The following is an 18,905-nucleotide window of genomic DNA, read 5'->3' as shown; positions in this document are numbered from 1 at the left end:
TTCGTGCATTTTTTAAAAGAAGGTAGTTCAAGTGTCTAGAAGACAGCCTGGTACCTAGTAGATACCCATAAATACTTGTTGAATAAGTTAATTATTTGATTTGAGAACAAGCACACTTTCTGCATTACAAAGGGACCGAAGACGTTGTCCTCCATGGCTGCACACATTCATTCCACATTTATACCAACTACATGCCAGGCTCTGTGCTAGTGAATTTCACATACTGAGAGGTAAGGGTAATGGATTCCCTGCAGGGTGGCCTTCCAAAGAAGGAACTGGTTCTCCTAATAGAGCCTCAGCCTAGCACTTGAGGCAATAAATTTCGTAAGAGAGATGAAGTGGCAGATCAGGACTGGAGGCTGCAGATTTCTTTGATTTTGCTATAATCACATAGTTTGGAGCCCAGCCCCCATGCTACAGTAAGGCCTGGTGCTTCCCCCTGTAATGCAGCCTTAAAGTTCCATGGCTCAAGACTGGGTTCTCTTTCTTAGGGTCTCACACTGGCCATGCTAGATTGCTGTGTGCTATTTCAGAATGTAGGATGTGTGCTGCCCCCAGGGAAACCACACACCTGCTCTTTCTCTTGTCTTTATGAATTTTCTCTAGTAAACACTGTTCTAGAAGATCCGGTATGCGTGCTGTTTACTTTACATATACACCATCTCATTTTAAATGTCATAAAAACTTTAGAAAGTGGTTATTATTTTTTCCATATTTTCTTGATGAGAAAAGTGAGGCTTAAATACATTATGAAACTTGCCTAAGGGTATAGAGCTCACGGTAGAAGAGTTTGAATACTCAGGAATTCTTTCTGATACCAAATCTGGTGTTCACACTATTGTATTGTTAGAATCTCTGAGTCTAAATGGAGTGGACTAACAGTTTCAAATATGATAGTTTCCTTCTTTAAAATTCATTTTTTCCCCTGTAAATCTCTTGCCATAAATTTTGAGGATGAATCTTATTGGTCCAGTAAAGGGAGATTGTGAAAGGATCCAGTGAGATCAAAGGGTCAAATTATTGATTTTGTATTCAAAATGGACTTAAAAAGACTTAGGAGGAAAAAGTATCCTGAAATAAGGCATTTTTTTTGAGTTGCAAGAGCCAGGTACTTGGTAATTTTTCATTTTGAGAATTTATATGTCAAGAGCAGAGCCTGAGCTTTCAGGGCAGTTTTAAAAAATCACAAATCCTATCTAAAACCCTGAGCTAGGAATGCGGATGATAGAAATCACAAGATAGGTTGACTGTCCACTGCAAACAGAGCTTTTTGCCTGGTTCCCATCTGGAGCTCTGAGAAGATCTAGCTTTGTGAAATGTTCTACTGCAACATATTGCAGACACAGTAGAGTAGAAAGGACACTATGGTCTTTTAAAATGTTGTCTTCTAAAAATATCTTCTAAAAATATTTGCTTGCTTGAGGGAGCTCATGGAAAGTAGCTGGAAACTGAGAACCATGTCCCTGCCACGGGGACCTCATCGAAGAAGGTATATAGTGCATAGACTAAGTGAAGGATGTACTTGAGTCTCCGAGGATCAACAAGTCCAGCAGGAAAGGGGATGGGAGGCCAGGTAGCTGGGAGAGATGGAAGAACATGCATACTGTGTCTTAGATAAATTCCTAGAAGGTGCACCTGACATTTACACTTAGATTTCATTGACCAGAATTTAGTTCATGCCAACACTTAGCTGTAAGGAGGTCTGGGCAGCACAGTTTTATTCTGGGGCAGAATAAAAGAGGGGAAGACAGCAGAATGGATATTGAGGAAAAAATATCAGGCTGCACCACACAGGATGAAGGACTTTATATAATGATGAAAATCTAGAAGAGATGGATAATTTCTTGGACATTATTAATGCTAAAAAGACTCTCTGAAGAGATATAAGTCATAAACCATATACATCAAAAAATTGCAGCTAGACAAATAAAGCGAAAGCAATTTGCAAGAACTTGACAAAATAAGTGAAAGATTTCAATAGTTTTTTTCAGAATGTGACAGATTTTAGAAAATGAAAACAAGGACATAGGAAGATTTAATGATATAATCAAAAAAGTTGAATACATAGACACACATATATAAATTCATAGCTCTCCAATAAAATTATTATGGTTATGTACTTGGCCTTCAGGTAAATCTTAATGAAAGTTTTTAAAAAGTACAGCTCATATAGGTGCATTCTCTGATCATAATTCAGTAAAAATAAAAAATGTTAACTCTTTTGTTATTAAGAAACAACTTCTAGATAAACCTTGAAGCAGACACACTATCAAAAGAAAAAATAACCAGCTGTGTTAAAAGCAATGAAAAAAGAGACTAGTTCACACCAAAACACATGAGACGGGTGGAAGAAATACTCAAAGAATTATTTGTCGTAAATGCCATTTCTGGGACATGAATAGCACAACTGAGAAAAATGTCTCCTTTCCTAATCTCTGTGGTAAGTGGACTTGGCAACTGGTGTATCTGATTAGGATGGATCCAAGTATTTTATGGAACTTCTTGTTAGTAGAAGCTCTGGTCATCAACAGCAAGTGCCGGAAGCTTGGAGTCGCCTGAGACATTCCTAAAGGTGCTACTGGGGGAAAACATATTTGGCTTAGCATGCTCTAATGTGTTGGAGATTGTCACCTTCGATAGCATTTTCTTACTACACCATCACACCCTTGAAGTCAACTGGTTCAATTTTGAATGTCTGTATTCAAGAATAAGGTTTAATGATATATTTTCAGTGACAGTAAGTGATTCTAGGAAAAGAAAGCAAAAAATCTATATACTCATAAGTTGGGAAGGAGTCAGGAAAATTGGGAAGGAGAAGTGGAAAGAACTTAGTTTTTTATGTTCTAAAGATCAAATTAATGAAATTCTCAGTTCTATTCATTTGTTTTAGGGTTTGTTTATATTCTTGATCTGAAGAAGATATAAAAGTTCATCTTCAGAATCCAAGAGTTCTCTCTAAGAAGGAAGAGATTTGGGGACTTAAGTGAATATTGTTCCTTCAGTTAATTAGATTGGATTGAGCAATGTTTTCTTCCCTGTCATGAACAGTTTCCTTGTGAAATTGTTTTCAGTATGGAAATAAGTGTGTGAAGACATACTGTTAAATGCTCCAGAAAGGTTATAGAAAATCTGATGTAACATCCTGTTGTCTGATTACGTAACAATGCAACACATAAGATCATCAATGCAAAATAAAAATTTCCCGACAATCAGTCATTGACAAGGAAATGTGCTTTGGTAACAGGTCAAGAAACTTGAAATTTACCATACGTTATGAGTATTTATAAATACAAGGTCAAAGTTTTTTCAGCCTACTCTGTCAGAGTGAAACCTCTGCTTGACTCAAAGGATGATGGAACTAGTCAGTTTTTCATGTCAAATTCTATTTTATCTAAATACGGAAGTTATTATAGTCCCTGCTGGAGGCTCTGAGTGGTAGCAGGAGCTTTTGGTCTGTACACTGCTGTGGCTGACTTTTCGTAATCTGCCAACAAATTGCTGCAGAAGCTGATTCGCTTGTAAAGACTCTAGAGGCAATTTAGAGAAATAAGTATTTTTAGTTTTAAAATGTTTTTAAAGGTGCTGTTGCTTAGGAGGGTAGAAATGTTGAAATGTTAAGGTCAGCTTTTACATTGTAATGGTAATTTCTGAAATATGGTCACTTAAAAGCCTGACTGAATCAAGTTTATTATTTTCCTAGAAGTTTGGGATGAAAAGGTGATGCAATTGATATCTGAAGGTACTGACTAGGGCTTGTTTATCTCATTAGTGGGACAGGAAAACTTATTTCCAATTATTTTTGTATAACATTCAAATTGGGGATTTCTTATAAGACAATTTCCCTGAAAGTGAAATTCATTCTAATTTAGTCTGCAATGGGCAAATAAAGTTTAATATAAATTGTACCGTGTAGCAAAACAATTACAAAAAAAGTGGAGGGAGGAGAAGAGGAAACTGGTAAATAATATATGAAAAAATATAATATTCTTCTGATTGGCAAGGACACTCAGATAGTTTTGGAGTAAATCCAGCCAAAGGATACATTTCCCAGAGATTCTCCACACATTGAGATAAACAGGTACTTAGCTCACACGGATATTATCTGACTACTGTAGTCAATATTTTAGCAGGAAACACTAGGTAAGGAACCTCACCTAGAACATTCTTTTATAAAGCATTTATTCTTTCTTTCTTTCATTGGTAAATGCCATATATTACATTCACATATAAAACAAATAATGATTCCATATTTCATAGGAATTATTTGTGACAGTTGCACTACATGTAAAATTATTCCATAATGGAAGACTAACAAATTCTGACCGTGAGGCAGTAAAGAATGAGACCTCATATTCTCAGGAAATACATGTTTAGGAATCTTCCCTCAGCCTGAATACATTTTCCTTTTAAAAAATATTCCACAGTTAAGAAAATAAAACAGCATCTTTTTTCACCCGTTTCAGAATTTTCCTTGCAGAAAGAAATGCACAGACAGTGAACGAAGCCTTACAGTCATAGTTCCTGCAGCAGGAGTGGGCCCACCAGCTGCAGGTTTGGGTACAGACTGGTGGCGTCAGGGGAGCACTGTGTGTCCACGGCACAGAAGTAGGTGGCAGAGAGGTCATGCACGGCAGCTGTGATGTGGAGGGTGCTGAGACGGGCTTTGGTATCAAGTGAGGCCATTAATCGTCCCTCCTGCTTCACTGCTCCATTTGACAGCAACACGAACAGAGATTCCAGACTTTTCCCAGGATCCTGCCGGTACCAGTACAGTCTGTCTGAAGTGGTTGAATAATTGCAGTAGATGGTATAGTTTTTTCCCTCCTGCGTGCTCAGGAACAGAGGGTTTTGTCCCACTTTCAGCTCTCCACTTAACCCTGTCCAAAGAGAACATTTCAGAAGGAGGCTTCACTGGTTACCCCAATAATCCTGTTCCTCCCAAGGGAACCCAAATGAGTTGCATTGAATCTTGTCTCTACCCCCAAACATTGTATGGACAATTCCTTTCCTGCCATGGCTCCCTTTTCAATGAACCCCCAGCTCACGGTCTAGTTGAAGCCACAGAATCACTGCTAGTAGCTTCTTCATTTTTTTTTTTCTGTCCAGTTCACTGAAAACTCAGATTTAGGAGCCTTGAAAGTTGGTCAGGGCTATCCAAATATAGTAGTTTTTCTTTCGCTACAGAAACACGATTTCAAAAGACGTGCCAACCAATTAGAATCACATCCTGCAATTTACTCAGTCCCTCCCTTTCATAAAAAAAAAAGAAAGAAAAAGAAAAATTAAAAAAAAAAATGGGGGTGGGTTTGGACAGAAGTTATGAATGGAAACAGTGCCCTCTTCAGGATACTTAGAGAAATTCCTGAGAAAGTAATTCGTAGAATTGATGCTTCTTGTAAGCCAGCAAGGTGTTCCTAAAAATTTCCTAGTGAATTAACTCTTTAACATCTCATCGATGTTACAAGTGACAGAAATGTAACTCAAATGAGCTTAGGCAAGAAGAGAAATGCATTGACTCCAATAACCTTGGCAAGAGCAGAAGTGTATCTGGAATTCAGGCATTCAGGGTGCCAGGGAACTTAATCCTTCAAGACTTTTCCTTTCATTCTGTGTCTTAGTTTCATTCCTCAGGCCAGATTCCACCACAAAGCAGGAGGCATGATTGTAAACATTTTCTGGTTGGGATTCATCTCACAGTGTGGCCACCAAAGAAGTACTGAGGCTCCTTTCTGATCCCAGATTTAAAAATATTGAGGTAAGGCTTTGATTGCTTCAGTCTGAGCCAGGTTCCCCTCCAGGGGGGCAATTTGTGACTAAAGTGGTGTATACATAATATGATTGGTTCAGCTGGGTCAGGCATCCACCTCTGGGTGGATTCATCAGCCCATTCATAAATAAGATAGCAGTCTCCGTTCATAACACATGGTTAGAATTTATATTTTACCAGGAATGAGTTGCTATTCTAAGTGAACAAAATGGTAGATGCCCACCACAGTTGTGTTATCTCAACTCTGTGGACTATTGTGGAGGGAGAGTGGGAGGGAAGGAAGGCTTTTATTTCTTTAGGACTCCTCTAACGTGAGTAGCTACTCCTGTGAACTGGGTTAGTCTATGACTCACCTTGACCGTCTGCACATGGTGTACCTTTTCTGTACCATGTTGAACACATCACATTTTCTTCAGTTCCTCAAACACTTCTTATACAAAGTTGTGGAAGAAAGGACAAAAGATGGTAATAATAACTAACATGTATTGAGCTGTACTGTATGCCAGGCACTATGCTAAGTGAATGCATAATCTCATTTAATTCTCACAAGTTCTGTATTTTACAGAAGAATAAACAGGCTTACAGAGGTTAAACAATAAGTTTATGATCATGCAGCTGGAAAGGGACGGAGTTGGGATTCAACCCACCTGTCTACTGAGCTAATGCTCAATCCCGTGCTTGTCTGTATGTATGTAACAGATCTCTGTTAGGATTTGGGGGCTACAGGTTGGGGGCAGTAATTTTTCGCCCATTATACTCACTGCAATCAATGTGGGACAGCTTTCTTTTTTTCCCTTCAACTTTTGTTTTAGATTCGGGGGTAAAAAAGTGCAGGTTTGTTATCTGGATATATTGCATGATGCTGACAATTGGGGCACAAATGATCCCATCACCCAGATAGTGAGTGATATGGTTTGGCTGTGTCCCCACCCAAATATCTTGAATTGTAGCTCCTATAATTCCCATGTGTTGTGGGAGAGACCCAGTAAGAGATAATTGAATCATAGGGGCAGTTTCCCCCATACTGTTCTCCTGATAGTGAATAAGTCTCATGAGATCTGATGGTTTTATAAGAGGCTTCCACTTTCCCTTGGCTGTCATTTCTTTCTTGCCTGCCGCCATTTAAGATGTATCTTTTGCCTTCTGCCATGATTGTGAGGCCTCTCCAGCCACATGGAACTGTTAGTCCACTAAACCTCTTTTTCTTTATAAATTACCTAGTCTTGGCATGTTTTTATCAGCAGCATGAAAAGGGACTAACACAGCGAGCATAGTGTCTAAAAGTTAGTTTCTCAGCCCTTGCTCCACTCCCTTCCTTCTTCCTCTAGTAGTCCCCAGTTTCTATTGTTGCCATGTTTATGTCCATGTTTACCCAATATTTACCCACTTCTAAGTGAGAACACAGGGTATTTGTTTTTCTGTCCCTGCATTAATTTGCTTAGGATAATGGCCTCCAGCTGCATTCACTCTGCTGCAAAGGACATAGTTTTGTTCTTTTTTATGACTACATAGTATGACATGGTGTATATGTACCACGTTTAAAAAATCCAATTCACCATTGCTGGGCACCTAAGTTGATTCCATTTCTTTGCTATTGTAAATAGTGCTGCAATAAACATGGGAGTATATGTGTCTTTTGGGGGTAGAACTATTTGATTTCTTTTGGATATCTACCCCGTAATGGGATTGCTGGGTTGAATAGTAGTTGTGTTTTAAGTTCTTTGCGAGATCTCCAAACTACTTTTCACAGTGGCTGAACTAATTTACCTTCCCATCAACAGTATGTAAGTGCTCTCTTCTTTCCACAGCCTTGAAAGCATCTGTTGTTTTTTGACTCTTTAATAATAGCCATTCTGACTGGTGTGAGATGATATCTCATTGTGGTTTTGATTTGCATTTCTCTGATGATTAGTGATGTGGAGCATTTTTTCATATTTTGGTTGGCCGCTTGTGTGTATTCTTTTGAGAAATGTCTGTTCAGGTCTTTTGCCCATTTTTAAATGGAGTTATTTGTTTTTTGCTTGTTCAGTTGTTTAGGTTCTTATGTATTCTGGATAATAGACCTTTGTGGGACAGCTTTCTACATTAATTTCTAGACCTGTTAAATCCTAAACTAAATTCTCTATTGTCTTAAGCAAGGTCCCACTGAAATCTCTTTTCCTGCATGAACTCTGCATAACTGATAAAACCATCCAACATTGCTTTTTGCCTTTAAGAACACCTGAGAAAATGAAAGACATTAAGAAATAAAAGACATTACGTTCAAATGTACCCAGCAAGTACTCACCAAGTATCAAGTAATGTGATAAATGATGGGGTAGGTGGGGGTATTAAATAATTCCACAGTATCTAGTCTTGGTCTTAATGGAGTTGTAAGTTAGTTAGAAAGATTAAAATAATGCACATAGAGTTAAAGTTAACAGTGCAAAGCAGTACACTGCTTTGTACAGTAGCATAGAATTGGGTGCATTTTTTTTTGTATGTGCTGTATGTGAGGTCAAAAGAGAGGGAAATTATGAAAGGCTATAGGAATTTAGTACAATCTCTTTGGAGGAGCTGAGTCCTAAAAAACACATAATGCTTAGATAGAGAGAGAGAGCGCGCACTAAAGACCATTTCAGGAAATATAGAGAGGTAGGAGTGAGGATGACATGTCTTTGAGAAAGTGTGAAGAATGGTCCAGCTAACAGAGAAAACAGAGTCTGGGTAATAGTGTCTGGGAATGAGGATAAATTGGTGAAATGAGGAGCAGATAATGGAAGTCACTGAAAGCTACTTCAAAGGGCTTATATTTATGAGAAAATAGAAACTGTTGTAAGATTGTGAATAGTGGAGGGACATGATGAAAGGATAATCTTAAAAATAAGGGTGTAGCAGTGGTGCAGAGGGTCAGAGGGTAGTTGGGAGCTGGTAGGATAGGGGAGAAGGGCAAGAAAGAGACTTCAATAATGAAGAGGAAGGAGGACACCCCTTTCAACTTGGTGGGAACAATCTAAGGACTTGAATAAGGTGGTAGTCATGGGAATTCTAAACAAAATATACATTCAATAGCACTTCAAAGGAAAAACTGACAAGCATTGGTACCTGATTATAAACTCAAAAGGTTCAAGCTGAATAAGGAAAGGTTGTGGTGCCATTTACAGAAACTGGGAAATTGGAGAAGCATCTGAGTACGGGAAGTGTTTTGAAATTGAGATGATAACGAGGTATTAAGTGAAAATGCCCGGGTAAGAGTTGGAGGTAAAGGACAAGATCTCAGCTGAATGGAAGGTGCTTGACACTTAGCAGAAACTCAATACATCTATCATTATTATGCATTATCACAGGTACCACATAGTATTATAATCAGTGTGCACATCTGTCTGTTTCTCCCACTAGACTATGAGCTCCTTGAAAGCAGGGAATTTCTCATTGTCATTTTTGATTTCCCAGTGTGTAGTGCAAAGATTGGCATATGGTAGGAATGCAATATGTTTTTTTCTTTAATGATGAAAACATAGGAGAGTCGAGACACAGTAGTTGGTATATGTGTAGCATTTATTTGCTGCATATGTGAAGAAGGAAGAAGAGGCAGAATTCAGGATTTTTTTCTTTACAATTTGATATTGACTTTGGAATTGTGAAATAGTATAAATTTTTAGAAAGTAGAGAAGTTTAAATTAAAAAGTTATATATTTCTAAACACCACCAATTTCATCAAGATCTATGTATACAAGGCATTAACCAGTGATTTGAAAAATTGCTTTTTTTGTGGGGTTATAGCACCTTTTGCATTCTTAACATTGCACATGTGTGTTTTCTTTTTTTATTATCATGTTTCCTAGAAATATTGTCTTTATTTGTACATTCTAATTATTCCTTTGCATTTACATTAATTCCTGCTTTTATCATTAAACTTTCTCCTTCTCTGTTTTGACTTATTTTGCTCATTTCTTTTTTTATTTCTTGAATTGCCAGATTTGGCTCCTTTGTTTTACTTTTTATTAATAGATGGATGCATTTTCTTGTGAATATTGCTTTGAACAAATATATAGTTTTTTATGTAGTACCATTATTAGGGTTCATTTTTAGTGGAGTGTAATTTTAACTCTTAGTTCTTTGACCTGAAAATGTTTTAGAATATTATAAGTGGTTCTCTTTCTACTTATTTATTTGCTATCTTTTAATTATTAGTTTCTAGCTTTATTGCATTAGGTTCAGACAATGTGGCTTATATGATTCCCATTTTTTGAGTCATATTATATGCTCATTTTTTGTAAATATTCTGTAGCTATATGTTTAATATAAAGTTTTTTCCATCATCCTCTCTCTCTTTCTGTCTCTGAGAAAAAGATATTAAAGTGTCCCATAATGAATATGTTATCAAGTTATTTTTATATTTCCAACAAATTTTGCTTTATATTTTTCTGACGCAGTTTGTTTGTTGTTTAGAGAAGGCGACACTAATACTCATTCAATGATTGCTGCTAAGTGTGAAGGATGTTCTGTCAGGAGATGGACAGGGTGCTGTAGGAGGTTTAGCAGGCGGTTACATCCAAGTCAAGATGGCTAGAAAAGGCCTCCCGAAATAAGTAATATTTAAGCCATAGTTGACACCTTTTAGGATTTGAAAGCAGACAGTATCAATCAGGGTTCTGGTAGGAAACTTATGGCATACTGAAACTGTGTAATTTGAGAAATATGACACTAGTTATAAAAATATAAGCAGTGAGTAGGGAACATATAAGAGATAGTGCTACAACCTGGGACTAGCATCACTCCAGGCCTTGAATGGAAGGGAGGGAGTGATTACTAAAACCTGGAGAAAGACAGGCTATTTGGAAAGGGCACCATAGGGAGCTGATTGTGGGTTAATGTCAGTATGTGGGAAGGGAGGAAGTTGGGGGAATATATAGCCTGACCTTACTTTCCTCGTTTTTTCTGTTCTCTGTGGGTACTCCCCTTGGGCAAAAACCTACTGGAAAACAAAAGACAAGATAGCTTATTGATATAATCCCTATAGGTCAGTCACCTGGGGCACAGAGCAGGGTGTAGAAGGATGGAGAGAGGACCTGGAAGCAAACAGGAGATACTAAGCACACAGTGCAAGATGGGTGAAGAATAAAGATGAAAGATGAAACCAGAGCAATAAGCTAGAGAAAGAAAGGCTTTGTGAGCCTTAGTAATGATTTGGAATTCCATCCTTTGGGAAACTGGAAGTCACTGATTAGTTTTAAGCAAGAGAGCAAACAGATTGCACTTGTATTTTTAAATAATAACTCTGGCTAGACTGAAGAGAACATGTTGGAGGCATTGATGGCTTCGTTTACTAGGATGGGGACACAGACAAGGTGGACCTATGGGGTGATGAGATAGGGAGCTCAATAGTGTGTCTGTGCCAAGGAGAGTCTTGGCTAGAGATACAGGTTTGTCAGTCTAGAGCAGTTAAATGGTATTTGAGGTTCAGGAGCCAGTAAGATTGCCTAGAATCTGTGGATAGCGTAGAAGAGGGCTTAGGAACCCCAGAATTCAAGAAATTGGCAGAGAAGCTAATAGCCTTCAAAGGCAGGAGAAAGTGGGAGTAGCTAGGAAGGAAGGAGGAAAACGTGGAGAATTTTGAGAAGTCATGCTCTTGAATTGGCTAGTGAACTCTCTGGTATCTCCTAGATAAGTCATGGAAACTTCTGTAGTAAGGGTATCAGGATAAGATTAATGAGGGCATTTTAAGTAAGAGACAATTTTACACTGACATTTGATAGAATCTCTTCATCTCCAGCAGTCACTCTGACCTTGAAAACTGAAACCCCTCAGTGAAGCTGTGGATTAGAGAGAATTTGCTTTATGCAAGATCTCCATGTCCACAGATTATGTTTTTGTAAAGCATCTGTTCAAAGCCAGAATGTGCCAGGTGGCTGTGGGGAAAGATATAAATTAGTCCATGGAATTTGAAACTCTTAACATGAATTGATCATCTACCTTCCTTTGCCTTCACGGGTATATTCATACTACTGAAAAATAATTAAGAGTGTTTCAAGACATCTTGGTCCATTAGATTTCTTCTGAAAAGAAAATCTTTACATGTTAAGACATCAAATTAAATAAATAATAGCCAGCTACATTTTTGCCTAATTCAGATGTATATGAAACCAGGATTTTATAGTTTAGGTATCAGGAAGTAGTTTTCTGATTTAGTGCCAGGATGGCCTTAAATGTGCTAAAAAACAAAATACTAATACAAATAGGGAGTGAGCCTGTGTTCACATTTTATTACTATTCTTAATCATTAACTAAAAAAAGCTAATTCCACAAATGTTTACAGGAAAAAGACACAACTGTATAGATAGCAAAATAAAATGCTATTAGGGTTGACACGATAATCTGGGGTTAATTTTTTTTTCCAGGCTATGAACTGAAAACTCTTCCATTCTGTAGGTTAACCTCCAACCTACAGGAATGTAAACTATGTGAGCCTTTTCTCAATTATGGATTGCTAGGTAAATATGCTCTGACAACAAAGTTACAATCCCCAAGAATGCCAGATAAGTGCTTCCTTGAAAATGCTCTTGCAGATAGAGAAAAAAGAGACTAGCAATCATCATTTTTCTTTTTTCCAGGATTGGGATAACTTTTTTTCACAGTATTGTTAATAAATGGCCCTGGTATTTAAACTGTCTTTCCCAAGATAAAGATACATGTTTAAATGACTTTGTGTTATGCAAGAACTCAATCTCCCATAATTTTCTAATTCATCAGGAGCTATTCTTTCAAGCCAGAAATGTCAAATAGGTTTTAGGAAATTTATCAGATTTATTGAAACTCAAGGCTCTGTCACTAAAATCTCTTGCTGATTTTCCTCAAACCACATCACTTCATGAAGTCTGGCTGAGAATGAATCAGTAATGTGGAGAGCAATCTAGTGCAGTGATTTTCAAACTAGGGAAGAGTTATTTATTTTAAGGGAATCAATTTCCAGATCTTCAACTTCTGTATGCAACCTTTCCTAAAAGTGATCTGTTCAAGAACTTGACTGTGGTTCTCGTTTCCTATCTCAAATTTCACAATTGCTCTTCCCCAACCTTATTCAAGAAGGAATCTCCTTTTGCAGCATTGCCCTGCAGTTTAAACACCTCTGGAACATTAAACAAAGGGACAATTTATTGGTGTCAAGGAAGCCTCCTTTAATTAACCATAAATATGACCCCAATGATTTTCTTAAGAAATGCATTTCCAAAAAATTTTCTCCTTTAAGTTTAAAATGTACTAAAATTGAAATACATTTTTGTTGTTTTAATCAAAGGTACATCAACAATAATTATATTTATAACTCAATCTAGAAAGATAATTTTTAGCAATTAGAGCAGTATGGTCACAGAAAATTTAAAAGCAATTTCAATTTTATACATGATTTTGTTGCAGACATTTTGGGTGATCAACAAAAGCCTTTAAACAAAAATATGCTAAAATTAAGTTCTGCAGGAGAAGCTGAATGGAAATATGATTCCAAGGAAAGAAAAGAGCAATATAAGGTCTTCAATTGTCAATGAAGAGCTTGTTGTGAATTTTAACTAGGTGTTGATGGGTATCAAATCACTTTGGTATTAAGGTTTCACTGGATATGTTTAAAAGCTATTCTGAGTTTTATTTGAAAATGTCAATGTTTATATTACAGTGGAATTTACAACCTTTGTAGCTATTTAAACATTTAAACCAGTAATAAAATATTTTAGAAGTCATCTTAAAAATGCATGAAGGTTTTACAGTTTTCCAATGTCTGAATACCACTAAGAGTTGGCCTACAAACATGAGCACACTTTGATGACAATGCAGGAATTACTGCCAATATATGTTTATGTTTAATCCCCTAGTCACTCTTTAAATCTGTGTCTCCTACAGCGTTTGGTGGAAAGTATCAGTCCTGTTGAAATTCACATAGCTTCTTCAATGTTTCCTCTTAGACCTGAATTTGGATGAACCAAGATGGAACAAGGAACCTTTAGAACTGACATCACTCACCTTTCTGAATTTGCAGATGCCATGTGTAAGAAATAATCAAACAGTGCAATTCTGAGCTACTGTAGAGGAGGCCTGTGTGGCAGATACTCTCTGGGTTACCTGCTTCCTCCCCTTCATTAAGCAGAAAGTGTTTCCTCCTGTCAAAAGGGGGTTTAAAGTTTGCTGTATTTGATGGAAATGCTGATTCCTAGAGTCACAGAGAGAATGCAGCTGTAAAAGAGACAAGACAAAGAACTCAAGTTAGAGAGTGCATTAAAGCTCCATGTTGTTGGTTTTGTTAATAACCAAAGCAGTCTACAAATGTTAGCCCATAATATTACTAAGAAGAAAATATCCATAGGGATTAACTGATGGAGTCACAATACCTAAAGGTTCTGGTTTGACTAAGTTCTTAGACAAAGACTAAGATTACTATAGGTGCAGAAGCAGGAAGTAGACATTCTAGCCTAGACAGTGGAGCAGAAAAATAATTTGGGGTAGAGGAAAGATCAGTTTAACTCATGCCTATTTACCTATTAGATTTTTATTTTACGAATATCTCTAGATGTCATTTTTTTCATCGTTTCCTCTCGTTTCTTCATTAGCCTGTATCGGCTCTCTCATATCTAGTAGAATATCTGTTATAGTATTTAATTTTATATATTGTGTGTTTCCGTCTAGGCCAAGGTGATATTCACAACTTTTACCCTCCTATTTAATAACATATTTAGTGTTTGGTATGAAAAGCAGACACAGACTGGGGGTGGGAGTCAGTGTGAGGACAGAATCCTTGTGGAACCCCCTGCTATTGCATGTAGGGCAAGGGAGGGATTTCTCTGGATCTTGATTACCTCAGATAAATAAAGAGAAAATAGGATTAAACAAAAAAAAAAGACATTTTTTTTCTTCTAACTTTAATCTCCACAACTCTGTTTCCCCTCTTCGATAGGTTTTATCCACCCAGGAAAGTTCCCTAAGGAGAGATTTATAAGAAGAAATGGAAGAAGAGAAGTTGCTTAATCTTAGAGTCAGGACAGTTTCAGAAACCAAGTCTAGGAATTTTACTCAAATTTTTGGGTCCTCCATTCCTATGTCACTCAATCCTAGGATCTGAGCAACAAAATGATTTCTCCTCTCTTGTCCCCGTGGAAGTCTCCAGAGCAGGGCTCCTTATGAGGGAGGGAGACAGGGGAGGACTCGGGCCTCCTGCTTTGCCTTTAGAGGTTTGTGCTGACTTCCTGCTGAGCTATTACCATCTTTTACCAGAAGTTTCTACTTCTAAGTTGAAAGAAAATTTCAACCTGAATTTGGGAGTCCTGGAGTAGTTCAACATGTTTTCCTACTTTCCATGGATTTGTTGGAGAGAAAGTGCTGTGGTACCTAATTTCAGTAGATTATACAGACAAGAGGCAAGAAGTACAGCAGCCACACTGAGTGAGTGAGCCTTTTGTCTGGATTATTGAGGCCGCATAGGTATCTTTTGAGAAAGGCAACTTTTGGTCACATTGGATGCAAATAGAATTGCTTTAATTCTTCTATGAATAGAAATTGGGGGCTGCATTTACCTCTAATTGGCAAAAGGAAATTTTAGGCATTTGCAATGTGGTTTGCTAGATGAATAATTGAAAGCATTTATATCTGAAGCAGGAGTGCAAATGAGAGCAGCCTGGCATTTTCTATTTGTTTTTTCACTGTTTGCTGTTACTTAAAAGTCTGACCAAAGGCACGCACTAGTGATTGTTGTGAAGAACCCTCCTTTCGGAAAGTGGATGAATCGGAATACATTATTTTCTTTAGCCAGTTGATCTTTCAAGTAGTAAATATTTATTTATTACCAAATTTGAATAGGATGCTTTATTGGATGCTGTATATGAACATGTGTGTGTATGACTGGGAGTGATGATGGTGGTTTAATTTATATGTTTCTATGTGTGTGAATCATAGTTCTGAATATTGACACATATAAACCTGTACACGATTAAGTAGAAATATAAGTCAATGTTTTAAAAAGTCCCCCATATGGCAGAGTCAAGAAGTTGTATGTGAGTTGATTAGCAATGCAGATCATTATGGGCTATATAGTCTAAGTTGTATTTGCTAAGGATCTAGATGGATAAGCAAGGATTTGATAGAGAGGAAAGGACTGCTGCAATCTTAATGTTTGTCTTCCCCCTTGGAATTCATATGTTGAAACCTAATTGCCAAACTGATGATATTAGGAGGTGGTGCCATTGGGCGGTGACTATGTCACGAGGGCAAAGCCCTCATGAATGAGATTGGTGCCTTTATAAATGAGGCTCCAGAGAGCTGTCTTGTCCTTCCACTATGTGAGGACATGATGAGAAAATGTCACCTATGAGCCAGGAAATGGGCCTTTACCAGATACCAAATCCACTGGTGTCTTGACCTGGGGCTTCCCAGCCTCCAGACTCTGAGAATAAATTTCTGTAATTCATAAGCTACCTAGTCTATGATTGTTATGGCAGCCTTAATGAACTAAGTAAGACAAGGAATGATCATAGCATTGTGAAATACAGTAACTAGAATATATTTTCTTTTTTAAGATTAAGACTCGCATGTGATGTATTACTACTGAGTGGAAATACAGAGCTCTTATACACCCCCTCAACCCTCATCCTCCCCATTTCCCCTATTATTGACATCTTACATTAATGTCATACTTGTGTTACAATTGATAAGCCAATATTGACATATTATTAACTAAAGCCCATAATTTACATTAGACTTTGCTCTTTGTGTTATACATTATATGAGCTTTGATAAGTATATAATGACATAACCACTCTTATAGTATTATACAGAATGGCTTCATTGGTCTAAAAATTCCCTGTGTTCTACTTATCATCCTTCCATCTTCCCTGCAAAACGTTTGGCAACCACTGATCGGTGTACTCTCCTCATAGTTTTGTTTTCGTTCAGAATGTTATATAATTGGAATGATACAGTATATAGTCTTTTCAGATTGGTTTCTTTCACTTAGCAATATAGAGTTACTGTTCCTCCACGTCTTTTTGTGGTCATGTCTTTTTTTTTTGGTGAGATGGAGATTTACTCTTGTTGCCCAGGCTGGAATGCAATGGCACGATCTTGGCTCACCACATCCTCCACCTCCCAGGTTCAAGCGATTCTCCTGCCTCAGCCTCCTGAGTAGCTAGGATTACAGGCATGTGCCACCACGCCCAGCTAACTTTGTATTTTTGGTAGAGACGGGGTTTCACTGTATTGCCCAGGCTGATCTCGAACTCCTGACTGCAGGTGATCTGCCCGCCTTGGCCTCCTGAAGTGCTGGGATTACAGACGTGAGCCACTGCGCCTGGCCTGGTCATGTCTTTTTATCACTGAATAATATTTCATTGTATGGATGTACCATAGTTTGTTGATAGATTCACCTGTTGAAGGACATCTTGGTTGATTTCTAGATTTAGCAATTATAAATAAAGCTACTTCAAACATTTTCATGCGGATTTTTATGGGGACAGAAGTTTTCAACTCACTTGAGTTAAAACTAAAGAGCATGATTGCTGAATCATATGGTAAGAGAATGTTTAGTTTTATGAGTAACTGCCAAACTATCTTCCAAAGTGGCATTCCTACCAGCAATGAATAAGGGTTCCTTGAGAATAAGGCTCCATATTCTCACCAAAATTTGATGGTTTCAGGGTTTTGGATTTCAGTCATTCTGATAGGCATGTAGTGATATGTCACTGTTTTAATGTGCAAGTCCCTAGTAATATTTGATGTTAAGCATCTTTTCATGTGCTTCTTTACCATCTATATACTTTGTTTGGTGAGGTGTCTGTTCAGATATTTGCCCATTTTTTTCATTGAGTTTTAAATGTTCTTATTGTTGGGTTTTATTTTATTTATTTATTTTTTGAGACGGAGTCTTGCTCTGTTGCCCAGGCTGGAGTGCAATGGCCCAATCTCGGCTCACTGCAACCTCCACCTCCCAGGTTCAAGTGATTCTCCTGCCTCAGCCTCCTGAGTAGCTGGGATTACAGGCTCCCACCACCATGCCTGGATAATTTTTCTATTTTTAGTACAGACAGGGTTTCGCCATGTTGGCCAGGCTGGTCTCAAACTCCTAATCTCAGGTGATTTGCCTACCCTGGCCTACCAAAGTACTGGGATTACAGGCATGAGCCACCATGACTGGCTTATTGTTGAATTTTAAGAGTACTTTGTACATTTTGGATACCACTTAAAAAAATACATATGCGTTTTTCAAATATTTTCTCCCAGTCTGTGGCTTGTCTTTTCTTCATTTTCTTAATTTCTTATGATTTTGGAAGTCTTTTATTTTCTTTGAAAATACCTATGGTGATTTTCCAATAAGTGCCCTTGGTGATATAAAATATTTCCTCCCTCTACTTGTAATTGAGATTATATTTTTGAAATGTATTAATATTCTTTTCTCCTTTACATTTTCAGATACATAACCTTATCTATATTCTTCTGAGGAATCTATCTGTCTTGAGTGGGGAGAGATTAGATTATTCTGAGAGGAATGGAAATAGAAATAATTAATATTCAGCTCTGACATCTAAATTTGGATATTTGATTACTTAACAAGAGAACTGGCTTAAAAGTAAGGTTTTTTTCAGGTGTAATACTTTTTCTTAATTATTTATTGTATTCTTTACCATATTATATGTAAGGCCAGCAGGACTTGATCATAGAGTTTTACATCAGTTTGACAGAAAGGTGCAGGACAGAGAAGGAGGTCAGTTTTTTGGGTCCTAGAGGATAAAGAAAAATGGAGGCAGAACAAGGAACTTAAGTGTCAGGACTCTGGTCTTTCCCCTGGTCTGCTAAGGGCGGACACTGATTGGGTTAGGAAAGGCTAGAAGCATTTAGATAAGTATGGGAATAGCACAAGAGTACTGGGTAGTAAAGCACCTCTCACAGTATTCTAGGGGCAGGCTGCATGCCTCTGGGGGAAGTCTTACTTACGGTGTGGGAAGATGGCGCTGGAGAAAAATCAAGGGTTGGCTACATGAGTCAGAGGCTACTTTCTAGAATCCCCATGGTCTGTTTACAGGTGCAGGGAATACAGAAGTCCCCAGGGGTCCAGGAAGTAGATGCAGAGAGTTGAGAGAGCTAGTGGCCTGGCAAAGTCCTGGGCTAAGGACAAAGAAGTGCCCAT

General features: G+C 37.7%; 2 gene segments (V, D, J or C); both read right to left on the bottom strand.

Moving 5' to 3' along the window:
- LOC100439230 (T cell receptor alpha chain constant-like) overlaps positions 1-18,905 on the bottom strand; it is a 361,622-nt gene that overhangs the window by 254,408 nt on the left and 88,309 nt on the right.
- LOC103892321 (T cell receptor alpha variable 39-like) lies at positions 1,966-5,209 on the bottom strand. The segment is given in 2 exon segments: positions 1,966-4,877; positions 5,046-5,209. Coding segments are annotated over 2 exon segments (408 nt in total).

This window comes from Pongo abelii, chromosome 15, assembly GCF_028885655.2.
Source record: "Pongo abelii isolate AG06213 chromosome 15, NHGRI_mPonAbe1-v2.0_pri, whole genome shotgun sequence".
Lineage (NCBI taxonomy): Eukaryota > Metazoa > Chordata > Mammalia > Primates > Hominidae > Pongo > Pongo abelii.
The sequence above is the reverse complement of the archived record's forward strand: the minus strand, read 5'-3'. Positions and strand labels throughout refer to the sequence as shown.